The 18620-nt window shown below is 44.9% G+C and overlaps 1 protein-coding gene across 1 annotated transcript in view; it reads left to right on the top strand.

Annotated features, from left to right (window-relative positions):
* Nucleotides 1-18620, top strand: part of NOL6 (nucleolar protein 6) — a 49000-nt gene that overhangs the window by 5877 nt on the left and 24503 nt on the right. The window contains exons 3-21 of the mRNA XM_069963272.1: nucleotides 789-905; nucleotides 1002-1181; nucleotides 1430-1598; nucleotides 3184-3318; nucleotides 4177-4346; nucleotides 4457-4577; nucleotides 5237-5295; nucleotides 6750-6851; nucleotides 6991-7106; nucleotides 7468-7645; nucleotides 8367-8489; nucleotides 10172-10320; nucleotides 10721-10796; nucleotides 10904-11041; nucleotides 11371-11488; nucleotides 12123-12277; nucleotides 12911-13074; nucleotides 13539-13691; nucleotides 14286-14383. Coding sequence (XP_069819373.1) covers nucleotides 789-905; nucleotides 1002-1181; nucleotides 1430-1598; nucleotides 3184-3318; nucleotides 4177-4346; nucleotides 4457-4577; nucleotides 5237-5295; nucleotides 6750-6851; nucleotides 6991-7106; nucleotides 7468-7645; nucleotides 8367-8489; nucleotides 10172-10320; nucleotides 10721-10796; nucleotides 10904-11041; nucleotides 11371-11488; nucleotides 12123-12277; nucleotides 12911-13074; nucleotides 13539-13691; nucleotides 14286-14383 — 2521 coding nt within the window. The remainder of the gene's footprint in view (nucleotides 1-788; nucleotides 906-1001; nucleotides 1182-1429; nucleotides 1599-3183; nucleotides 3319-4176; nucleotides 4347-4456; nucleotides 4578-5236; nucleotides 5296-6749; nucleotides 6852-6990; nucleotides 7107-7467; nucleotides 7646-8366; nucleotides 8490-10171; nucleotides 10321-10720; nucleotides 10797-10903; nucleotides 11042-11370; nucleotides 11489-12122; nucleotides 12278-12910; nucleotides 13075-13538; nucleotides 13692-14285; nucleotides 14384-18620) is intronic.

The raw sequence follows: 18620 nt of genomic DNA, 5'->3' as shown, positions 1-18620 counted from the left end.
GGCTGTAGCACTAGTGACACAGACAGCTCATCCCAGTGTAATGTCTGTTCTAATGGTAATATGTAATATATAGTCTGTTCTAATGGTAATATGTAATATATAGACAACAGGGGAGGCTGTAGCACTAGTGACACAGACAGCTCATCCCAGTGTAATGTCTGTTCTAATGGTAACATATAATATATAGACATCAGGGAAGGCTGCAGCACTAGTGATACAGGCAGCTGCCCCCAGTGTAATGTCTATTGTAATGGTAACATGTAATATTTAGACATCAAGGGAAGCTGCAGCACTCATGGCTCAGACAGCTTTCCCCAGTGTAAATCTATTCTAATGGTAACGTAATATATAGACATCAGGGGAGGCAGCAGCACTAGTGACACAGACAGCTCATCCCAGTGTAATGTCTGTTCTAATGGTAATATGTAATATATAGACAACAGGGGAGGCTGTAGCACTAGTGACACAGACAGCTCCCCCCAGTGTAATGTCTGTTCTAATGGTAACATGTATTTTATAGATATCAGGGGAGGCTGCGGCACTAGTGACACAGACAGCTTCCCCCAGTGTAATGTCTATTCTAAAGGTAACATGTATAATATAGACATCCGGGGAGGAGCAACTCTGCAGTTCCCGATACAGCTATTGGTGGCAGCAGAGGGACCATGTCGTCCCTTACTAACAAAATATTTTATAAAAGAGTACCTTTAAAATTAAAGGGAAATTCCCATAACCTATATAAAATGAGGAGAACGTAATACTTCTGAATACTTATTGTTCCTATGCAGATTGATGAGCTGCTGCAAGAAGTGCGACTGAAGGACAAGAGGAGGAAAGCCATAGATGAGTACTTACAGGAGGTCAGCAACCTCATTGAGAAGATCCCCCAGACCTCGGAGACAGATGTAAGTACTGGAGGGATGGCGCCATTGTTCTCCCTGTTGTTCATTACCCATTTGAATTATTGTTTTTTAATGGTTTATTCCCCCCCCCCCCTGTAGATAATGGATCAGTCCTGGCTCCCCAGATCCGTGAAGGTCCCATTCCTGCAGGTCCCATACCAAGTAAAGGGCAAATTTCACTTCGCACCTCCGACCTCCATCAAGGTGGTGGGGAGCTACCTGATGGGGACGTGCATTAAGCCAGAGATCAATGTGGACGTTGCGGTCACCATGCCTCAGGTAAGGAAACCTCTGCTGCATTTATTATAGAGGCCTGAACTAAAGGAGTCATCTGATTGCTAATACCTCTATACTGAAGAGGTTTTCTCTAGAGATGAGCGAACCCGGTAGTAGCCTGCGGCCTCCTTTGGCTCATAGAGGCAGCTCCTTAGCGGTGTTAGATGGTACCATATAGTGGTGTGTGCCGGATTATCAGATTTTCCAGGCCATTGGATGATTTTTAATAACCTTTTCTTCGTGTTACACAGGAAATTCTCCAAGCCAAAGATAACCTGAACCAGCGTTACCTGAGGAAGAGGGCGCTGTACCTGGCCCACGTGGCCGCACGGCTCGCACAGAGCGAGATCTTCAGCACCGTCAGGTTTGCTTATATGAACGGCAACCACATGAAGCCGGTGCTGCTGCTGAGGCCACAAGGTGAGTAGGAAGAGACCTGGGTCTGTAGTTGAGAGACCCCCAGCCCTGAGCGCCACATTATAGATGTAAAGGGGTATCCTGTGATCTGTATATTAGTACATTATTATATTCTGAGGATTCACTGTGATTGTTTATTCTCTTACAGCAGCATCTGGTTACTCTGAAATGGCCGTGTCATCTCCTTTTTTTGATGTGTGTGTGGGGGGTCCTACTGGTTCGGCCACACTGATAGCATTTCCTAACAATATACCGTCACATTTTGCAGGAGGAATAGCCCTTTAATAATACCAGAATGGGAAAAAACACAATTACTTAAAGTGTCACTGTCATTTATTTATTTATTATTATTTTTTTTTTCAGAAATCAATAGTCCAGGCGATTTTTAAGAAACTTTGTAATTGGGTTTATTAGGCAAATCTGCCATTATCTGCATTCAAAAAGACTCCCCCCCCCCTCCTCTCTCATTCAGTGCTCATTATCAGGAAATCTCGACTCTTTTACATCAGTCGGGCCCTGTGTAACCTATGGAGAGGGGAGGAGGGAGATTAGTCGCCAGCAGAGAGCAGAGAACAAAGGATTACACAGTGGGAGCTGTGTGAAAGCCGGTATTCAGATGTCAGAGAGGTCAGTGCTGACGTTAGAGGAGATAGCCCGGTGATGTAGCTGTAAATTAACTCTTTGTTGTCCTGTTTTGGTGCCTCATCTCCCTCCACCCCTCCCCTCTCCATAAGAGAACCATGAAAACAGTGGGGAGAGCTTCACACTGCTTTTTCATGATAAAAATGCATTTTTCAGCTAATAAACCCGATTACAAAGTTTCTTAAAATCGCCTGTACTATTGATTTCTGGAAAAAAATGTAAATGACAGTGACTATTTAAAGTGTAACCTGTTAAAAGTGTCAAATGGTGTAAAGTAGAACTGGCTCAGTTGCCCCTAGCAACCAATCAGATTCCACCTTTCATTCCTCACAGACTCTTTGGAAAATGAAAGGTGGAATCTGATTGGTTGCTAGGGGCAACTGAGCCAGTTTCACTTTACAGCATGTTTGATAAATCTCCCCCATAGAGTCAAAGGTTTTAATTAGTCCAGATCTAAGTGTTCAAACCCGTACCGATCCTGAGAATAAGCCATTAGAAGACAGCACTAATTGTGATCCTCTCCCGGCTCTGTGTCATGTGATGAGTCAGGCTAATGTTAGTCTATGGAGCCCGACTCTTTACACTCTTTACTCTTGACACAGAGCAGGGAGAGGATGCGCTGCAGCGCGTCTCCTCCCGGTTTCTTCTCCCAATCAGTACGGGCGTGAACACTCAGGCCCAGACCCATCAAAACTTTTGACATGTCTCTATGACGTCAATTTAAAAAAAAAAAAAAACAGTGACACTTTAACTATAAGAACACGAGTACATCAGATTTGTTCTAGTTTTTCTCATCTGGCTGTAAACAGGATTTTCGCCATTCACTGATAGCAAGCAGAGATCTTATACACTGGGAAGCTGCAGAATGTTATGTTTATAGAGTATAGTCAATGACCCCCTTGTGTCCCAGGTTTTCTGAGTGTTTAACCCTCTCTTCTTCCGCCAGGTAAGGACGAGAAGATGGTGACTGTCCGCATTCATGTCTGTCTTCCTCCTGGGATGTTTAAAGTCAGCCGATTCTCCCCCAACAAGAACAACGTGCGGAGCGCCTGGTACCTGGAGGATCCCAGTGTCACGGAGGGTAAGAATCCAGATTGTATGTGCAAAAATATTTAATGTGACGTCTCCTACAAGTATAATTATATTAGGCCGGGGTCACACTTTGTTTTCGCAAACCGTTTTTCGCATAAAACGGATGGGGAAAAAAATGGCTGAAAAAACTGATGCATTTGTGTGCATCCATTTTTATAAATTTTTTCCATTTACTTCTATTATAAGGCTATGTTCACACAACGTACTGTTTATTAAAAGGACTTTTCATAGTCATTGAAGTCAGTGCAAACAATGGCCGTCGTTTATGTCAATTATTTCCGGCCGTCGTGCCTCGATTTCAATGCAATTTTTAATGCAGCAACAGCCGTTGTTTGACACTGAATACAACGGCCATTGTTGTTGAGTGTCAAACAAAAGCTGTTGTCCACGTTTTTGTGTACGCTAAAAAACAGGATGCATTTTGGTCCGTTTTTTTTTTTTTAAATAATGGAAGACAATGGAAAAACGGATGCACACCAATGCATCAATTTTTCATCTTTTTTTTTATGCAAAAAACTGACAGGGAAAATAAAAACAGATGGCAAAAAGTGTGACCCCAGCCTTAGCTGAACTGAGGACAACCCCTATGATGAAGGGTTCACCTGTATATATCAATGCATTATATAGACCAGTGCTGTCAAACTCAGACCCTCCAGCTGTTGCAAAATTACAATTCCCATCATGCCTGGCTTTAGCCTTGTCTCTCTAGGCATGATGGGAATTCTAGTCTTGACACCTGCGATATAGACAGTTCATAGATGAAATAGTTCCACGCCCCGTGTATTACACCCACACACTGTCACGCCTCCCAGTTGTAACAGTTCCTGTTGTCTCCTTGTGTCTCCAGCAGAGGGAGCCGGCGATCCTCCCACCCCTCACTATAACAACAGCGTCCTGTGTGACCTGGCCATGGAGCAGCACTTTCACCATCTGTCCGCCTGCATGTCTGACTTTCCCGGCATGAAAGATGGAATCTCAGTCCTGAAGGTCTGGCTACGACAGCGGCAGCTCGACAAGGTACCGTGATGATGTCACCGGTGGAGGGGGAGGCGTGATGTAAGCTGCGGACTTTATCGTTCCATGTTCCACATATGGGAATAATTTTTCCTTCATCTTCTTTTCTTCAGGGTTACGGCGGCTTTAATGGCTTTGTGGTGTCCATGCTGGTGGCCTATCTGCTGTCCAGGAATAAGATTAACAAAGCCATGAATGGACACCAGGTCCTGAGGAACGCCCTGCAGTTCTTAGGTAAGACAGGGGTGCACAGCCAGCTCTACGGTGCCCATCATGTCTGGACACCTTTTTGCATGATGGAAGTTGTAGTTCAGCAACAGCTGGAGGGCAGGAGGTTGTGAACACCTGTTCTTGGGGGTGTTCTCCTGTCCCTGCTATTGTATTGTAGTATCTTTGAGGGCTCTTAAAGGGGCAATTTGGTGGAAAATCTTTTTTCTTTCACATCAGCTGGTTTCAGAAAGTTATATAGATTTGTAATTTACTTCTATTTAAAAATCTCCAGTCTTCCAGTACTTATCAGCTGCTGTATGCCCTGCAAGAAGTGTTGAATTCTTTCCAGTCTGACACAGAGCTCTCTGCTGCCGCCTCTGTCCATGTCAGGAACTGTCCAGAGCAGAAGCCAATCCCCATAGAAAACCTCTCCTGCTCTGGACAGTTCCTGACATGGACAGAGGTGGCAGCAGAGAGCTGGAAAGAAAACACAACTTCCTGCAAGACATACAGCAGCTGATAAGTACTGGAAGACTTGAGATTTTTAAATAGAAGTAAATTTTATCACATGGTAAATGATTCATAGACAAAAAGACGATGCTTGCTCTTACATGGCTCTACCACATATTGATTCTATTTGTTACTTTATAAAAAAAAATAAAATATGTTTTGTGTTCCTGCAGCCAGCACAGATCTGACAGACAATGGAATTACAATGGGCAAATCCACAGACACCTCCTTGGTAAGTATTTCTGCAGTAAGGTCCAGATTGTCCCATAGGAGAACTGATGTGGCGTCATTCCTGTACCTGCTGATTCGTAATAATATTAAGTAATGGTCAGAATCAGTCATGCAGAAGGTGAGGGCGATCATGGGGCATAAAGAGAGGTTTATAATGTTTGTACTGGCAAGGAATAAGATATTGATTTTCTATAGAAAACCATTACAACAGTGACACCTAGTGGAGGATTATTGCTATTGCACTGACTTTACAGCTCAGGCACGATGGCTGCTTCCATAGTAGCATTAAAAAAAAAGATTGCGATCAGAAATAGAAACTGATTGGTAAAAATATATATATTTTTTTTTAGTATCTGGTTTACTTGGAAAAAAAAATAGGCAGCCAGTTCCCTTTAAATGAGAACCTATTTTTACACCCATTAGTTTGTCTTAGTTTTTGGTAATAGAGTAATAGAGTATGAATAAAGTTTGGGTGGTAACTATTGTTTTCCACTTTTTTTTTTATGTTTGTACTGGAAAGAAGTAAGTACAATAGATTGCTGGTGTTATGTACTTTCCATTGCCAGACACTACAACAGTGACATCTAGTGGTGGAGAGCAGCTGTTGCGCTGGTGTTATGTATTTTCCATAGCCAGAGACTACAACAGTGACATCTAGTGGTGGAGAGCAGCTGTTGCGCTGGTGTTATTTATTTTCCATAGCCAGAGACTACAACAGTGACATCTAGTGGTGGAGAGCAGCTGTTGCGCTGGTGTTATGTACTTTCCTTAGCCAGAGACTACAACAGTGACATCTAGTGGTGGAGAGCAGCTGTTGCGCTGGTGTTATGTATTTTCCTTAGCCAGAGACTACAACAGTGACATCTAGTGGTGGAGAGCAGCTGTTGCGCTGGTGTTATGTATTTTCCATAGCCAGAGACTACAACAGTGACATCTAGTGGTGGAGAGCAGCTGTTGCGCTGGTGTTACGTACTTTGCTTTGCCAGAGACTACAACAGTGACATCTAGTGGTGGAGAGCAGCTGTTGCACTGACTTTAATAAATTGCTATCACTTTAGGGCTACGTGAAGGTTGCAATGTTGCATTGTGAAGTAGCATCTAATAATTGCCAATCTGGTCATGTTGCAATTTACACTATAACCCGACCATCACAAAAATCCAACTTTGATGGATTTTTGTGGTCGTAAGTTGCATGCAGCTGTGTCATCATTGTCGCATGTGTCTGCAAGCTGCTTGCGGCTTCTTTGCAGTTTCTTTGCAGAATACACCACTTCCTGCAGGACATACAGCAGCTGATAAGTACTGCAAGATTTAAGATTTTTGTAATAGAAGTAAATGACAATGGCGATTTCTGGCACCAGTTGATTTGAAAGAATTTTTTTTTTTTTTTTTTGGTGAACAACCTGTAAATTAAGAGTTCTCCTTTAATTGTCCATAATCTGTTCTTCATTCTAGCCCTCCATAGAAGATTTTCATCAAGCATTCGAGGTTGTCTTTGTGGATCCTCTGGGAGTTGTAAATCTCTGCGCGGATATGACGGCTGCCAAGTACAAACAGGTCAGAGATCAGGAATCTGCTTAGTCCTTAGCTCTCTGTTTTTTTTTTCTCCTATAGAGAAATGTAATGCTTGCTGAGATTTGTAGTTCCGTAGCCCTCAAGAGGCCTTATATAATGGGAAATGTCTTTATCCATATAGGTTCAGTTTGAGGCCAAAGAATCGCTCAGGGTCCTCAATGACACCAACACCAATGGTTTTCTTCTCATCCTCATGGAGCCCAAGCCTTTTGTGAGAACCTTTGATCATGTTTTCCAGTAAGTATAGCAATCGCCTGTTTTATCCCGATGTGCAGTCTACAAGATCTGTATTGCCCCCTATGGATAGAGGAGATTTGTAATTTACTTAAAAAAAAACTAAAAAAAACTTTAAAAAAAAAACTTCCAATACTTGTCAGCTGCTGTATGCCCAGCAGAAAGTAGTGTTTTTTTTCCAGGTTGGAGAGCAAGAGATCTGCTGCTGCTCTGGACAGTTCCTGACATGGACAGAGGTGGCAGCAGAGAGCACTGTGTCACACTGGAAAGAATACACCACTTCCTGCAGGACATACAGCAGCTGATAAGTACAGGAAGACTGGAGATTATTATTTTTTTTTAAATACCTTGTGTTTTGTTTCAGCATCACACAAGTGGCCAAACTGCAGAAAGCCTGCAAGAAGATGAAGTTAGGGAATGAACTCCTGGATAGAGGAGGAGATTACGTGTCCACCGCTCTGCCCTTCATCCTGTCTGTGCTCAAGAAAGGCCAGAACCAGCGGGCGCTCCTTGTGTCACACGCACTGCCGCAGAAGCCTGAGGTGAGCTGACTGGAAGGAAGGGGTGGTTGTGAAGGGGGTTGGGGGTGAATATGATGGCCAGGGATGTATTAAGGCAATGTTGCCATGTTAAAGCAGGGGTGGGGAACCTGCGGCCCTCCAGCTGCTGCAAAACTACAACTCCCATCATGCCTGGACAGCCTTCGGCTGTCCAAGCATGATGGGAATTGTAGTTTTGCAACAGCTGGAAAGCTGAAGGTTTCCTATGTCTGTTTTAAAGGGATGTTCCAGTTTAGTGTAAATAAAGCTTCTTGACTTAAAGGGGAACTATCAGCAGGTTAGATGACTCTAGTTCCCTAGTGGACACGGGGAGCTGAGGATGAAGTTATGTCTCTTACCTTCATCCTCAGCGCCATTCCCGTGCATTAAGTTGTGCCCGGTAAGCCGCTTGTAGTACTGGGGGTGTGGCTACTGCCTCTCTGAGCAACTATCCGGCCCACCCACCTCCGTTGATATTCATTAGAGGGGATGGGCTCCCCCCTTCCCTAAGCATTGTCAATGGAGGGGGTGTGCCGAATTGGTAGCCACACCCCCAGTGCTCCAAGCGGCTGAGGATGAAGGTAACAGACATACCGTCCTCCTCAGCACCCCATGCCCACTTGGATTTATCTAACCTTTATGACATTGTGACCTATACACAAACCCTGTGATAGTCGCTGGGTGTATAGTGACCATTCTTTGCTTTCTCTTCCTCTCCTTCTAGTGGGATATAGCACAAGAACCAGCAAAGCACAAGGATATTGGCTCCCTGACTCTGGGGCTGATGCTCACTCCAGACTTCTTTTCCAGCATCCTGGAGAAAGGACCGGCAGCAGACAGTCCTGAGGTGGGGGGAAGAGTTAATAGTACTACTGCATAGTAGGAACCACCGAAATATCGATATGACTGTCCATACTATAATACAATGTGATATCAGATAGTAGTGATATGTTAAAAGGGTATTCCACTCAAACATAACTTATGATATGTTGCTGCCCATAGTGAGACTAACAATTCCTTCCATACTTATTATTATCTATTCAGTCTCCTTCCCCCAGTTCTGAGCTGCTGCTTTCTGCTGAAGACACAAAAATCTGTTTGTAAGCCTTTCTCTCCGTCTCCCCCCTCCCTTCCGAGATGGCTGATGTGAACGTGAGGAAATTTCTCAAGCTCAGTCCGCCAATTGGGCGGTAAGCGTATTGAGCTTGAAAAATTCATTGAGGTAACGGGACAGGTGGAATTTCCTTGCGTATTACGTAGGAGTTTAAAAAAAAACAACAACCATATTTTCTGGCGTATAAGACGACCCCCAACTCTTCCAGTTTTAATTTAGCGTTTGGCATATACTTGCTGTATAAGACTACCCCTCTTCCATCGTACACCAAATAAAACTTAATAAAAAACATCAGAGAGCAGCGAGATCTGAGAGGCAGAGAAGGAGGGACAGTAAGGGTGCGTTCACACTGAGCAAATCAGGCGGAATTTCACATGTCACTTCTTTGAGCTGTCAATCACTCACTGTAGGACACTGAGTGCGGCGGAGAGCTCCGCCGCGGAATACCTCTGTATTTGCTCAGTGTGAACATACCCTAATACTGGTAGGATACAAGGGCCAGACGGGTGAAAGAAGTGTATTTTTCTGGTCACTCGGATGCCTGCAGCTCGCTCTGCCCGTCATACCGTCGCCGCATATGGCGGCTGTTTTTGAGCATCCCCCCACTGTATATGACGACCACTGATTCTCCGGTCCTGTTCCGAAGTTTTTCAGCACCCGCCCTATAAGACAACTCCTGATATTTCAGATGATTTTCCTGTGTTAAAAAGTAGTCTTATATGCAGGAAAATACAGTAAGGGGGGATTTATCAGACATGGTGTAAAGTGAGACTGGCCTAGTTGCCCCTAGCAACCAATCAGATTCCACCTTTCATTCCTCACAGACACTTTGGAAAATGAAAGGTGGAATCTTATTGGTTGCTAGAGGCAACTGAGTCTGTTTCACTTTACACCATAGAGGAGATTTATCAGACATGGTGTAAAGTGAAACTGGCTCAGTTGCCCCTAGCAACCAATCAGATTCCACCTTTCATTTCCCAAAGAGTCTGTAAGGAATGAAAGGTGGCATCTGATTGGTTGCTAGGGGCAACTGAGCCAGTTTCACTTTACTCCATGTCTGATAAATCTCCCCCTAAATGTTTAAATGTTTTTTTTAATCCACCTCCTATAATAAAAGTTCTAATCACGTTTCCCATTTTTTTTTTCAACTAACAAAATCTAAAAAACCAAACCATTGGTAAAATATTTGGTGGCATCGCATGCGTAATCGCCCGAACTATTAAATAATCAGATTTCTTGTTTCGCACGGTAAATAGTGCAAGCATAAAAAAAAAAAACACATGACATCCCATGGTCACATGACATCCCATAAAAATATAGAATAATCAACATGATCCGAAACGTTACATCTATACAAACTTGGTACCGATCAGAACTATAGATCATCGTCATCTCTCTCCTTTCATTGTTACCAGGCTGCAGATTTCCGAAGTTTCTGGGGTGATAAGTCAGAGCTGCGCCGCTTTCAGGACGCGTCTATATGTGAGGCCGTGGTCTGGCCGGCGGAGAGCCTGGAGGAGAAACGCCGTATCCCTGAACTCCTCATCAGACACCTCCTCCATCTGTGAGTGCTGCACGTTCATCTCTATGGACAAAGGATATCCAGGATTAGAAAAACATATATAGCGCCACCCATGTCCTCAGGTTGTGTGTGGTATTGCAATTCATCTCTATCACATCAATGGATCTGAGCTGCAATACCACACCCAAACCAAGGACATGAGAGGCGCTGTTTCTGGAAGAAAGCGGACATGTTTTTCTAAGCCTGGATAACCCCTTTAATGGTGGGTCCAAACAGTGGCTCATCCTAGTATATGATAGTCCTAGACATTGCCTTGATCTTATGCCTGGGGTCCAGACGGATAACTCTGTAACATATAGGGTCCCCAGTCTTTAGCCCACTAGATATTTACCATGGCTCCTGTATATAAAGAAGAGTAACACTATTTTTCCCACTCTCCTAGACACGCTGATCTTCCGGAATGTGCCATCAGCTACGCCGGCAACCTCCTGGACTGTGTACTAAACAAGGGGAAGAAGGTGACCATCTATTCCAGGCATGGGGGAACCTCCGGCCCTCCAGCTGTTGCAAAACTACAATTCCCATCATGCCTGGACAGGTCTGATAGTTTTCTTGCCTGTTTCAGGTGGGGACAGGAGAGGAGCGGATGGTCAGTCTCATCCAGTCTTACGACGACCTAAGCCGGAAGCTGTGGAGCCTGGACGATTTGCCGCTCACGGTCACCGCAGTACAGGGAACGCACCCAGCGCTGCGATACACAGATGTAAGCTCCAGCTATAGATCCTCCCAGCTCTGTCCATGGATCGGTGGGGGGGCTAAACGCCCCAGACATAGAGACATAGAAGGTTGTCGGCATATAAAACACCCCTATACTCCATCTAGTCCGCCCTTATATTATTTCCCTTCTTATATATGTTTATATTCTGTTATTGTAGATTTACCTACCACCTCTGCTGGAAGTTCGTTACCAGCATCTACTACTCTTTCAGTAAAGTAATATTTTCTCACGTTGCTTCTGATCTCTTAGGAAACCAAGGGGTCTCCCCTAATGTCTATGGAGCATTAACTCATACAATATCCTCTGTCTTCTAGGTGTTTCCTCCTGTCCCAGTGAAGCCGCAGTGGTCTTTCCATAAGAAATCATCTGACAAGAAGTGTCTCGTCCCTTCTCTAGTCAAGCCATGCCCAGCCTATGTATCCCCTGTGAAAGGTAAGTGGTCGGCTGTAGGAAACACTGCCTGCTTCTGTAGGAGATGGGGGCCATAGACTTTCTACAGAACTATAGGGAGAAGAAGCGCCCAGTTGAGCGCTTCTCTTCTCTGCATCTAGCCCCCAGCTAAAACTTTTGACAGGTCTTTATGACTTGTCAAAAGTTTTTGTCAATGACTGACGCTTTAAAGGGGTGGTTCACCCCCCCAAAGTGCCAAAGATTTGTAATTTAATTCGGTAAAAAAAAAATCTCCATTCTTCCTGTACTTCCTGTACCTGTATAGGCTGCTGTATGTTCTGCAGAAAGTGGTGTATTCTTTCTAGTCTGAAGGCAGGAGAGGTTTTCTATCAGGATTTACAACTGCTCTGGACAGTTCCTGACATGGACAGAGGTGGCAGCAGAGAGCACTGTATCAGACTGGAAAGAATACACTACTTCCTGCAGGACATACAGCAGCTGATAAGTACTGGAAGACTGGAAATTTTTAAATAGAAATAAATTTTAAATCTATATAACTTTCTAAAACCAGTTCATTTGAAAAAAAAAATTAAAATATATCACCAGAGTACCCCTTTAAAGATAAGGCAACATTATATTATTGATCCATTATTGATTTCTCCCTTTTCTCCGGCAGTGATTTGTCACATTGAAGGAAGTGGGAAATGGCCTCAAGATAAAGACGCCATTAAACGTGTGAAGGCCGCCTTCCAGATACGTCTGGCAGAACTACTGAAAGATCAGCATGACTTACTATGCAAAACCACCACCACCCATACTGATGTCTACAAGGTCAGTGACTTCCTCCCTTATATCAGTGTATATATACCAGGGGGAGGGAACCGTGGCTCTCCAGCTGTTGCAAAACTACAACTCCCATTATGCCTGGACAGCCAAAGCTTTAGCTTTGGCTGTCCAGGCATGGTGGGAGTTGTAGTTTTGCAACAGCTGGAGAGCCAATGTTCCCTACCCCTGGCATATACCTTACTTTAGAGGGGTTATGGCCAGTGTTAAGTGAACCTGGGATAGGTCACCAAAATTTTTTTCTTTCCAATCAACTGGTGCCAGAAAGTGCCAGAAATTTGTAATTTACTTCTTTTAAAAATTCTTAAGTCTTCCAATACTTATCAGCTGCTGTATGTCCTGCAGGAAGTGGTATATTCTTTCCAGTCTGACACAGTGCTCTCTGCTGCCACCTCTGTCCAGAGCAGTAGCAAATCCCCATAGAAAACCACTCCTGCTCTCCAGATGGGAAAGAATACACCACTTCCTGCAGGACATACAGCAGCAGATAAGGACTGGAAGACTTGAGATTTTTTTAATTGAAATAAATTACAATTTTCTGGCACCAGTTGATTTTTTTGTGAACAACCCCTTTAACACTGGTTATGGCTTTTAATATGTGGCCCCTTTAATTCTCACTAGGACGGTTACGTTTTCCGCCTTCAAGTGGCGTATCACAGAGAGCCGCAGTTCATGAAGGAGTTTATCGCTCCAGACAAGATGCTGAAGTCATGTGACACTGAAGAATCGCTCCGTCTCGAGCTGGAAACCATTCACCTGCCTCATTTGACAAGCACTTTACATGGGTGAGCACTAATAAGTGATACGCCTTTTAAAGGGGTTGTTCACCAAAATTGTTTTTTTCCAGAAAGAACTCGCCTGAGATTTGTTTTTTTACTTCTATTAAAAAAAAAATCTCCAGTCTTCCAGTACTTATCAGCTGCTGTATGTCCTGCAGGAAGTGGTGTATTCTTCCCAATCTGACACAGTGCTCTCTGCTGCCACCTCTGTCCATGTCAGGAACTGTCCATAGCAGCAGCAAATCTCCATAGAAAACCTCTTCTGCTCTCCAGACTGGAAAGAATACACCACTTCTTACAGGACATACAGCAGCTGATAAGTACTGAAAGACTGGAGGTTTTTTTTTTTATAGTAAATTACAAATCTTTGGCACTTTCTGGCACCAGTTGATTTAAAAGAAAAAAAATTGTGAACAACCCCTTTAATGGTAGCTTGAGGTGTGTTCTCATGTCATGGTTTGTCTCCTCAGCCTCCATCAGCAGCTTCCAGCTTTCGGGGGGACGTCGCGCCTGGCCAAGCGCTGGATCAGCTCTCAGCTCCTTACCGACTGCATCTCGGATGAGTGTGTGGATCTCCTGGTGGCTTATCTCTTCCTGCATCCTATGCCCTTCACTGCTCCAAGGTATGGGCTGCAGCTTATACAGATCACTACTGCCTGCGTTACATCTTAAAGGGGAACTCTGACGAAATTCTTTTCATTCAAATCACCTGGTTTCAGAAAGTTATATAGATTTGTAACTTACTTCTATTTAAAAATCTCTATTCTTCCAGTACTTATCAGCTGCTGTATATCCTGCAGGAAGTGGTGTATTCTCTCTAGTCTGACACAGTGCTCTCTGCTGCCACCTCTGTCCGTGTCAGGAACTGTCCAGAGTAGGAGAGGTTTTCTATGGGGATTTGCTGCTGCTCTGGATAGTTCCTGACACGGACAGAGGTGGCAGCAGAGAGCACTGTGTCAGGCTGGAGAGAATACACCACTTCCTGCTGAGCATACAGCAGCTGAAATGTACTGGAAGATTGGTTTGATTTTTTTTTTTAAATAGAGGTAAATTACGAATCTATATAACTTTCTGAAACCAATTGATTTAAAAAAATAATAATTTTTGCCAGAATACCCCTTTAATAATTTGCAATATTATCTTATAAGTGGTGATGTCCCATCCACAGATGTTTTCATGTGAGTCCTATATATCACAGTTTTTTCCTTCTTCTTCAGTTCTCCCCAGGTGGGCTTCCTCCGATTCCTCACTCTCTTGGCGTCACATGACTGGAGAAACAGCCCCCTCATTGTAAACCTCAATGGAGAGCTGACAGGTGAGTGTGTATTATGGCAAAGCATATATAGCCTGTTGTTTTCAGGGTAGCACTTATATTCAGGAGACCTTGGAGATTTCCTGCACAATCATATAGAACAGCCCCTCCAGTCATGTGAAGCTACAGTGTTACAGATAAAGCCTGCCTGGGACTTGTTTACATCAGCCGTCTCAGAAGGGAGGGGGAGACAGAGAGAAAAGCTCACACGTAGAGTTTTGTGTCTTCAGCAGAAAGCAGCAGCTCTGAACTGGGGGAAGGAGACTAAATAGATAATAACAAGTATGGAAGGAATTGTTAGTCTCACCATGGGCAGCAACATATCAAAAGTTGTGTTTGAGCGGAATACCCCTTTAACCCCTTAGTGACCGCCATGCTGCCTTTTCACGGCGGCCACTAATGGGCTTTATTCCGATGCGTACGCCTTTTAACGGCGGGCGCAACGGAATAAATTACCGCCCGGCGGCGGCTGCAGGACGGGTGATCAGCGGTCAGTGTGACCGCTGACACCCTCCTGTAACTGCCCGGAGCGGAGGATTCTCCGCTCCGGGCAGTTTAACCCGTTAAATGCCGCTGTCAAACCATGACAGCGGCATCTAACGGGTCCCGGTGGATCCCGGACGGCGCCGTGGTTCACTTACATGATCGCGATGTCCCGCGGCGCCGTCCGGGGTCCCGATGTCTCCATGGTGATTCCGGGGTCCTAATGAAGGTCCCCGGGGTCACCATGGAGATGCCTGATGCTGACAGGGGTGGCCGCGGCTATTGCCTGTCAGCATGAGGCATGATACAATACATTGCAGTACATCAGGTACTGCAATGTATTGTATCAGTGATCTAAGTATTTTACACTAGTGTACAGTAATGTACACTAGTGTAAAAGTAAAAAAAAGTGAAAAAAAGTGTGCACCAAACACAACACAGCCCCCCCCCCCCCCCCCCCCAGCCCCCCCAATAATAAAGATGCATTACATTCCCCATACACTATAAAACATTACATAAAAGTGATCAAAAACACAAATCCTATACATATTTGGTATCGTTACGTCCGTAACAACCCAATCTATAAAACTATATCAATAATTATATCGCACGACACACGCTGTAAAAAAAAAATAAAAAAAACAGTACTAGAATAGCTGTATTTTATCAATCCACTTTAGAAAATACGTCATAAAAGAGATCAAAAAGTCATATACATATAAAACTTGGTATCAATAGAAACTACAGATCTTCCCGCAAAATATAAGCCCAAAACCAGCTCTGTCGCGCAAAAGATGAGAACGCTATGGATCTTGCAATGCAGGGACAGTTTTTGTGGGTTTTGGCTAGGAAGATAGTTTCTATTGCGCCAAAGCGGTAATAGTTAAAAAAAACTATACAAATGTGGTATCGCCGTAACCGTAGCGACTCAGAGAATACGTGTATTATGTTATTAGTGACCACCGATACGGATTTTTACGGCGATCACTAATGGGCTCTATTCTTCTGCCATCAGCTCTTTATGGCGATGGTGCAGAATAGTGCAGCGGCGCCGGTAATGCCCGCAGCCTCCTCCTCTCAGCTATCGGAGGTAGCTGAGGGGTTGGGGGAGAGTGTGGGGTCAGTCCCGGCCAGTCCCCTCACCGGTGATCGCCGTTATTATCAGTATAAAGGCGGCTACCGGTAACGGGCATTGCCAGCGCAGCTGAACGCTTTCATCTCTTCTCACCGTGAATCCACAGTGAGAGGAGATGAAAACATGTCCCCCCATCCCCAGAATTAACCCTAGTGACCTGGCCACTGACCCTCCCCTCCCTGGGCGGCCATCTGATCCAAGATGGCCGCCGTCATCACTGTGAACAGACTCTGTTCACAGTGATGGATTCCTAAAAATGATCCAAGCTTCATTCTTTCCACCACAGGAGGTGGCGGAGAGCATGGGGCAATGATCGGTGACCACCCGGTGTGGTCCTAGTACAAGTGATCAGCGGTATATACTATATACCACTGATCGCTTGTTCCAAATGGTGCTGGCACTTTTTTACGCCTGTCACCAAAGTCAAGTGCCCTGGATTACCTGTAACCACCCTGGATTACTTGTAACCACCCCAGATTACCTGTAACCACCCCAGATTACCCATCACCACCCCAGATTACCCGTAACCACCCCAGATTACCCGTAACCACCCCAGATTGCCCGTAACCACCCCAGATTGCCCGTAACCACCCCAGATTGCCTGTAACCACCCTAGATTGCCTGTAACCTCCCCAGATTGTCTGTAACCTCCCCAGATTGTCCGTATCCACCCCAGATTCTCCGTATCCACCCCAGATTGCCCGTATCCACCCCAGATTGCCCGTATCCACCCCAGATTGCCCGTATCCACCCCAGACAGCCCATAACCATCCCAGACAGCCCATAACCATCCCAGACAGCCCATAACCATCCCAGACAGCCCATAACCATCCCAGACAGCCCATAACCATCCCAGACAGCCCATAACCATCCCAGACAGCCCATAACCATCCCAGACATCCCATAACCATCCCAGACAGCCCATAACCACCCCAGATTGCCTGTCACCACCCCAGAATGCCAGTAATCTCCACAGATTGCCCGTAATCTCCCCAGATTGCCCGTATCCCCCCCCCATAGCCCATAACCATTCCAGACAGCCCGTAACCACCCCAGATTGCCACAGACTGCCTGTAACTACCCCAAATTGCCTGTAACCACCACAGATTGCTCGCAACCACCCCAGATTTCCCGTCAACACCCCAGATTTTCCGTCACCACCCCAGATTGCCAGTTGCATCCCCAGATAGTCAGTGAACACCACCAGATTGCCCGTCACCTCCCCAGATAGCCAGTAACCACCCCTAGATAGCCAGTAAACACCCCAAGATTGCCCATAACCACCCCATACAGCCAGTAACCACCCCAGATTGCCCGTAACCACCCCAGATTGCCTGTGACCACCCCAGATTGCCTGTGACCACCCCAGATTGACCGTAACCACCCCAGATTGGCACAGACTGCTCGTAACCACCCCAGATTGCCCATAACCCCACCAGATTGCCTGCTGCCACCTCAGATAGCCAGTAAACACCCTGAGATTGTCTATTACCACCCCAGATAACCAGTAAACACCCACATATTGCCTGTAACTAAAATGACACTCCTTCTCTTCTGAGCCCTGCTGTGTGCCCATACAGTGGTTTATGCCCACATATGGGGTACCATTGTACTCAGGAGAACCTCCGTTACAAGTTTTGGGGTACTTTTTCTCCCTTGTTCCTAGTGAAATTGAGAAATTTCAAACTAAACAAACATGTTATTGAAAAAATTCAATTTTTTTCATTTTTACGGTCTAGTTTTGAATACTTTCCTCCAATACCTGTGGGGTCAAAATGGTCACCACACCCCAAGATAAATTCCTTGAGGGGTGTACTTTCCAAAATGGGGTGATTTTGGGGGGGAGGGTTCTATTCTGTAGACATTACAGGGGCACTGCAAACGCACCTGGCGCTCAGAAACTTCTTCAGGAAAATCATGCACTGAAAATGCTTGGCGCTCCCTCCCTACTGAGCCCTGCTGTGTGCCCACACAGTGGTTTATGCCCACATATGGGGTACTGTTCTACTCAGGAGTACCTGCCTTACATATATTGGGGTGAGTTTTCTCCCCTGTTTCTCGTGAAATTGAGAAATTTCAAACTAAACAAACATGTTATTGGAAAAATTCTATTTTTTCATTTTTACTGTCTTCTTTTGAATACTTTCCTCTAATACCTGTGGGGTCAAAATGGTCACCACATACCAAGATGAATTCTTTGATGGGTGCACTTTCCAAAATGGGGTGACTTTTGGGGGGGTTCTATTCTGCTGACACTACAGGGGCTCTGCAAACGCACCTGGCGCTCAGAAATTTCTTCAGCAAAATCTGAACTGGAAATGCTAATTGGCGCTCCTTCCCTTCTGAGCCCCGCTGTGTGCCCACACAGTGGTTTATGCCCACATATGGGGTATCGTTCTACTCAGGAGTACCTGCCTTACATATATTGGGGTGAGTTTTCTCCCCTGTTCCTCGTTAAATTGAGAAATTTCAAACTAAACAAACATATTATTGGAAAAATTCTATTTTTTCATTTTTACTGTCTTCTTTTGAATACTTTCCTCTAATACCTGTGGGGTCAAAATGGTCACCACACCCCAAGATGTATTCTTTGATGGGTGTACTTTCCAAAATGGGGTGACT

This window comes from Dendropsophus ebraccatus, chromosome 3 (genome assembly GCF_027789765.1).
Source record: "Dendropsophus ebraccatus isolate aDenEbr1 chromosome 3, aDenEbr1.pat, whole genome shotgun sequence".
In the NCBI taxonomy this organism is placed as follows: Eukaryota; Metazoa; Chordata; class Amphibia; order Anura; family Hylidae; genus Dendropsophus; species Dendropsophus ebraccatus.
The sequence above is the reverse complement of the archived record's forward strand: the minus strand, read 5'-3'. Positions and strand labels throughout refer to the sequence as shown.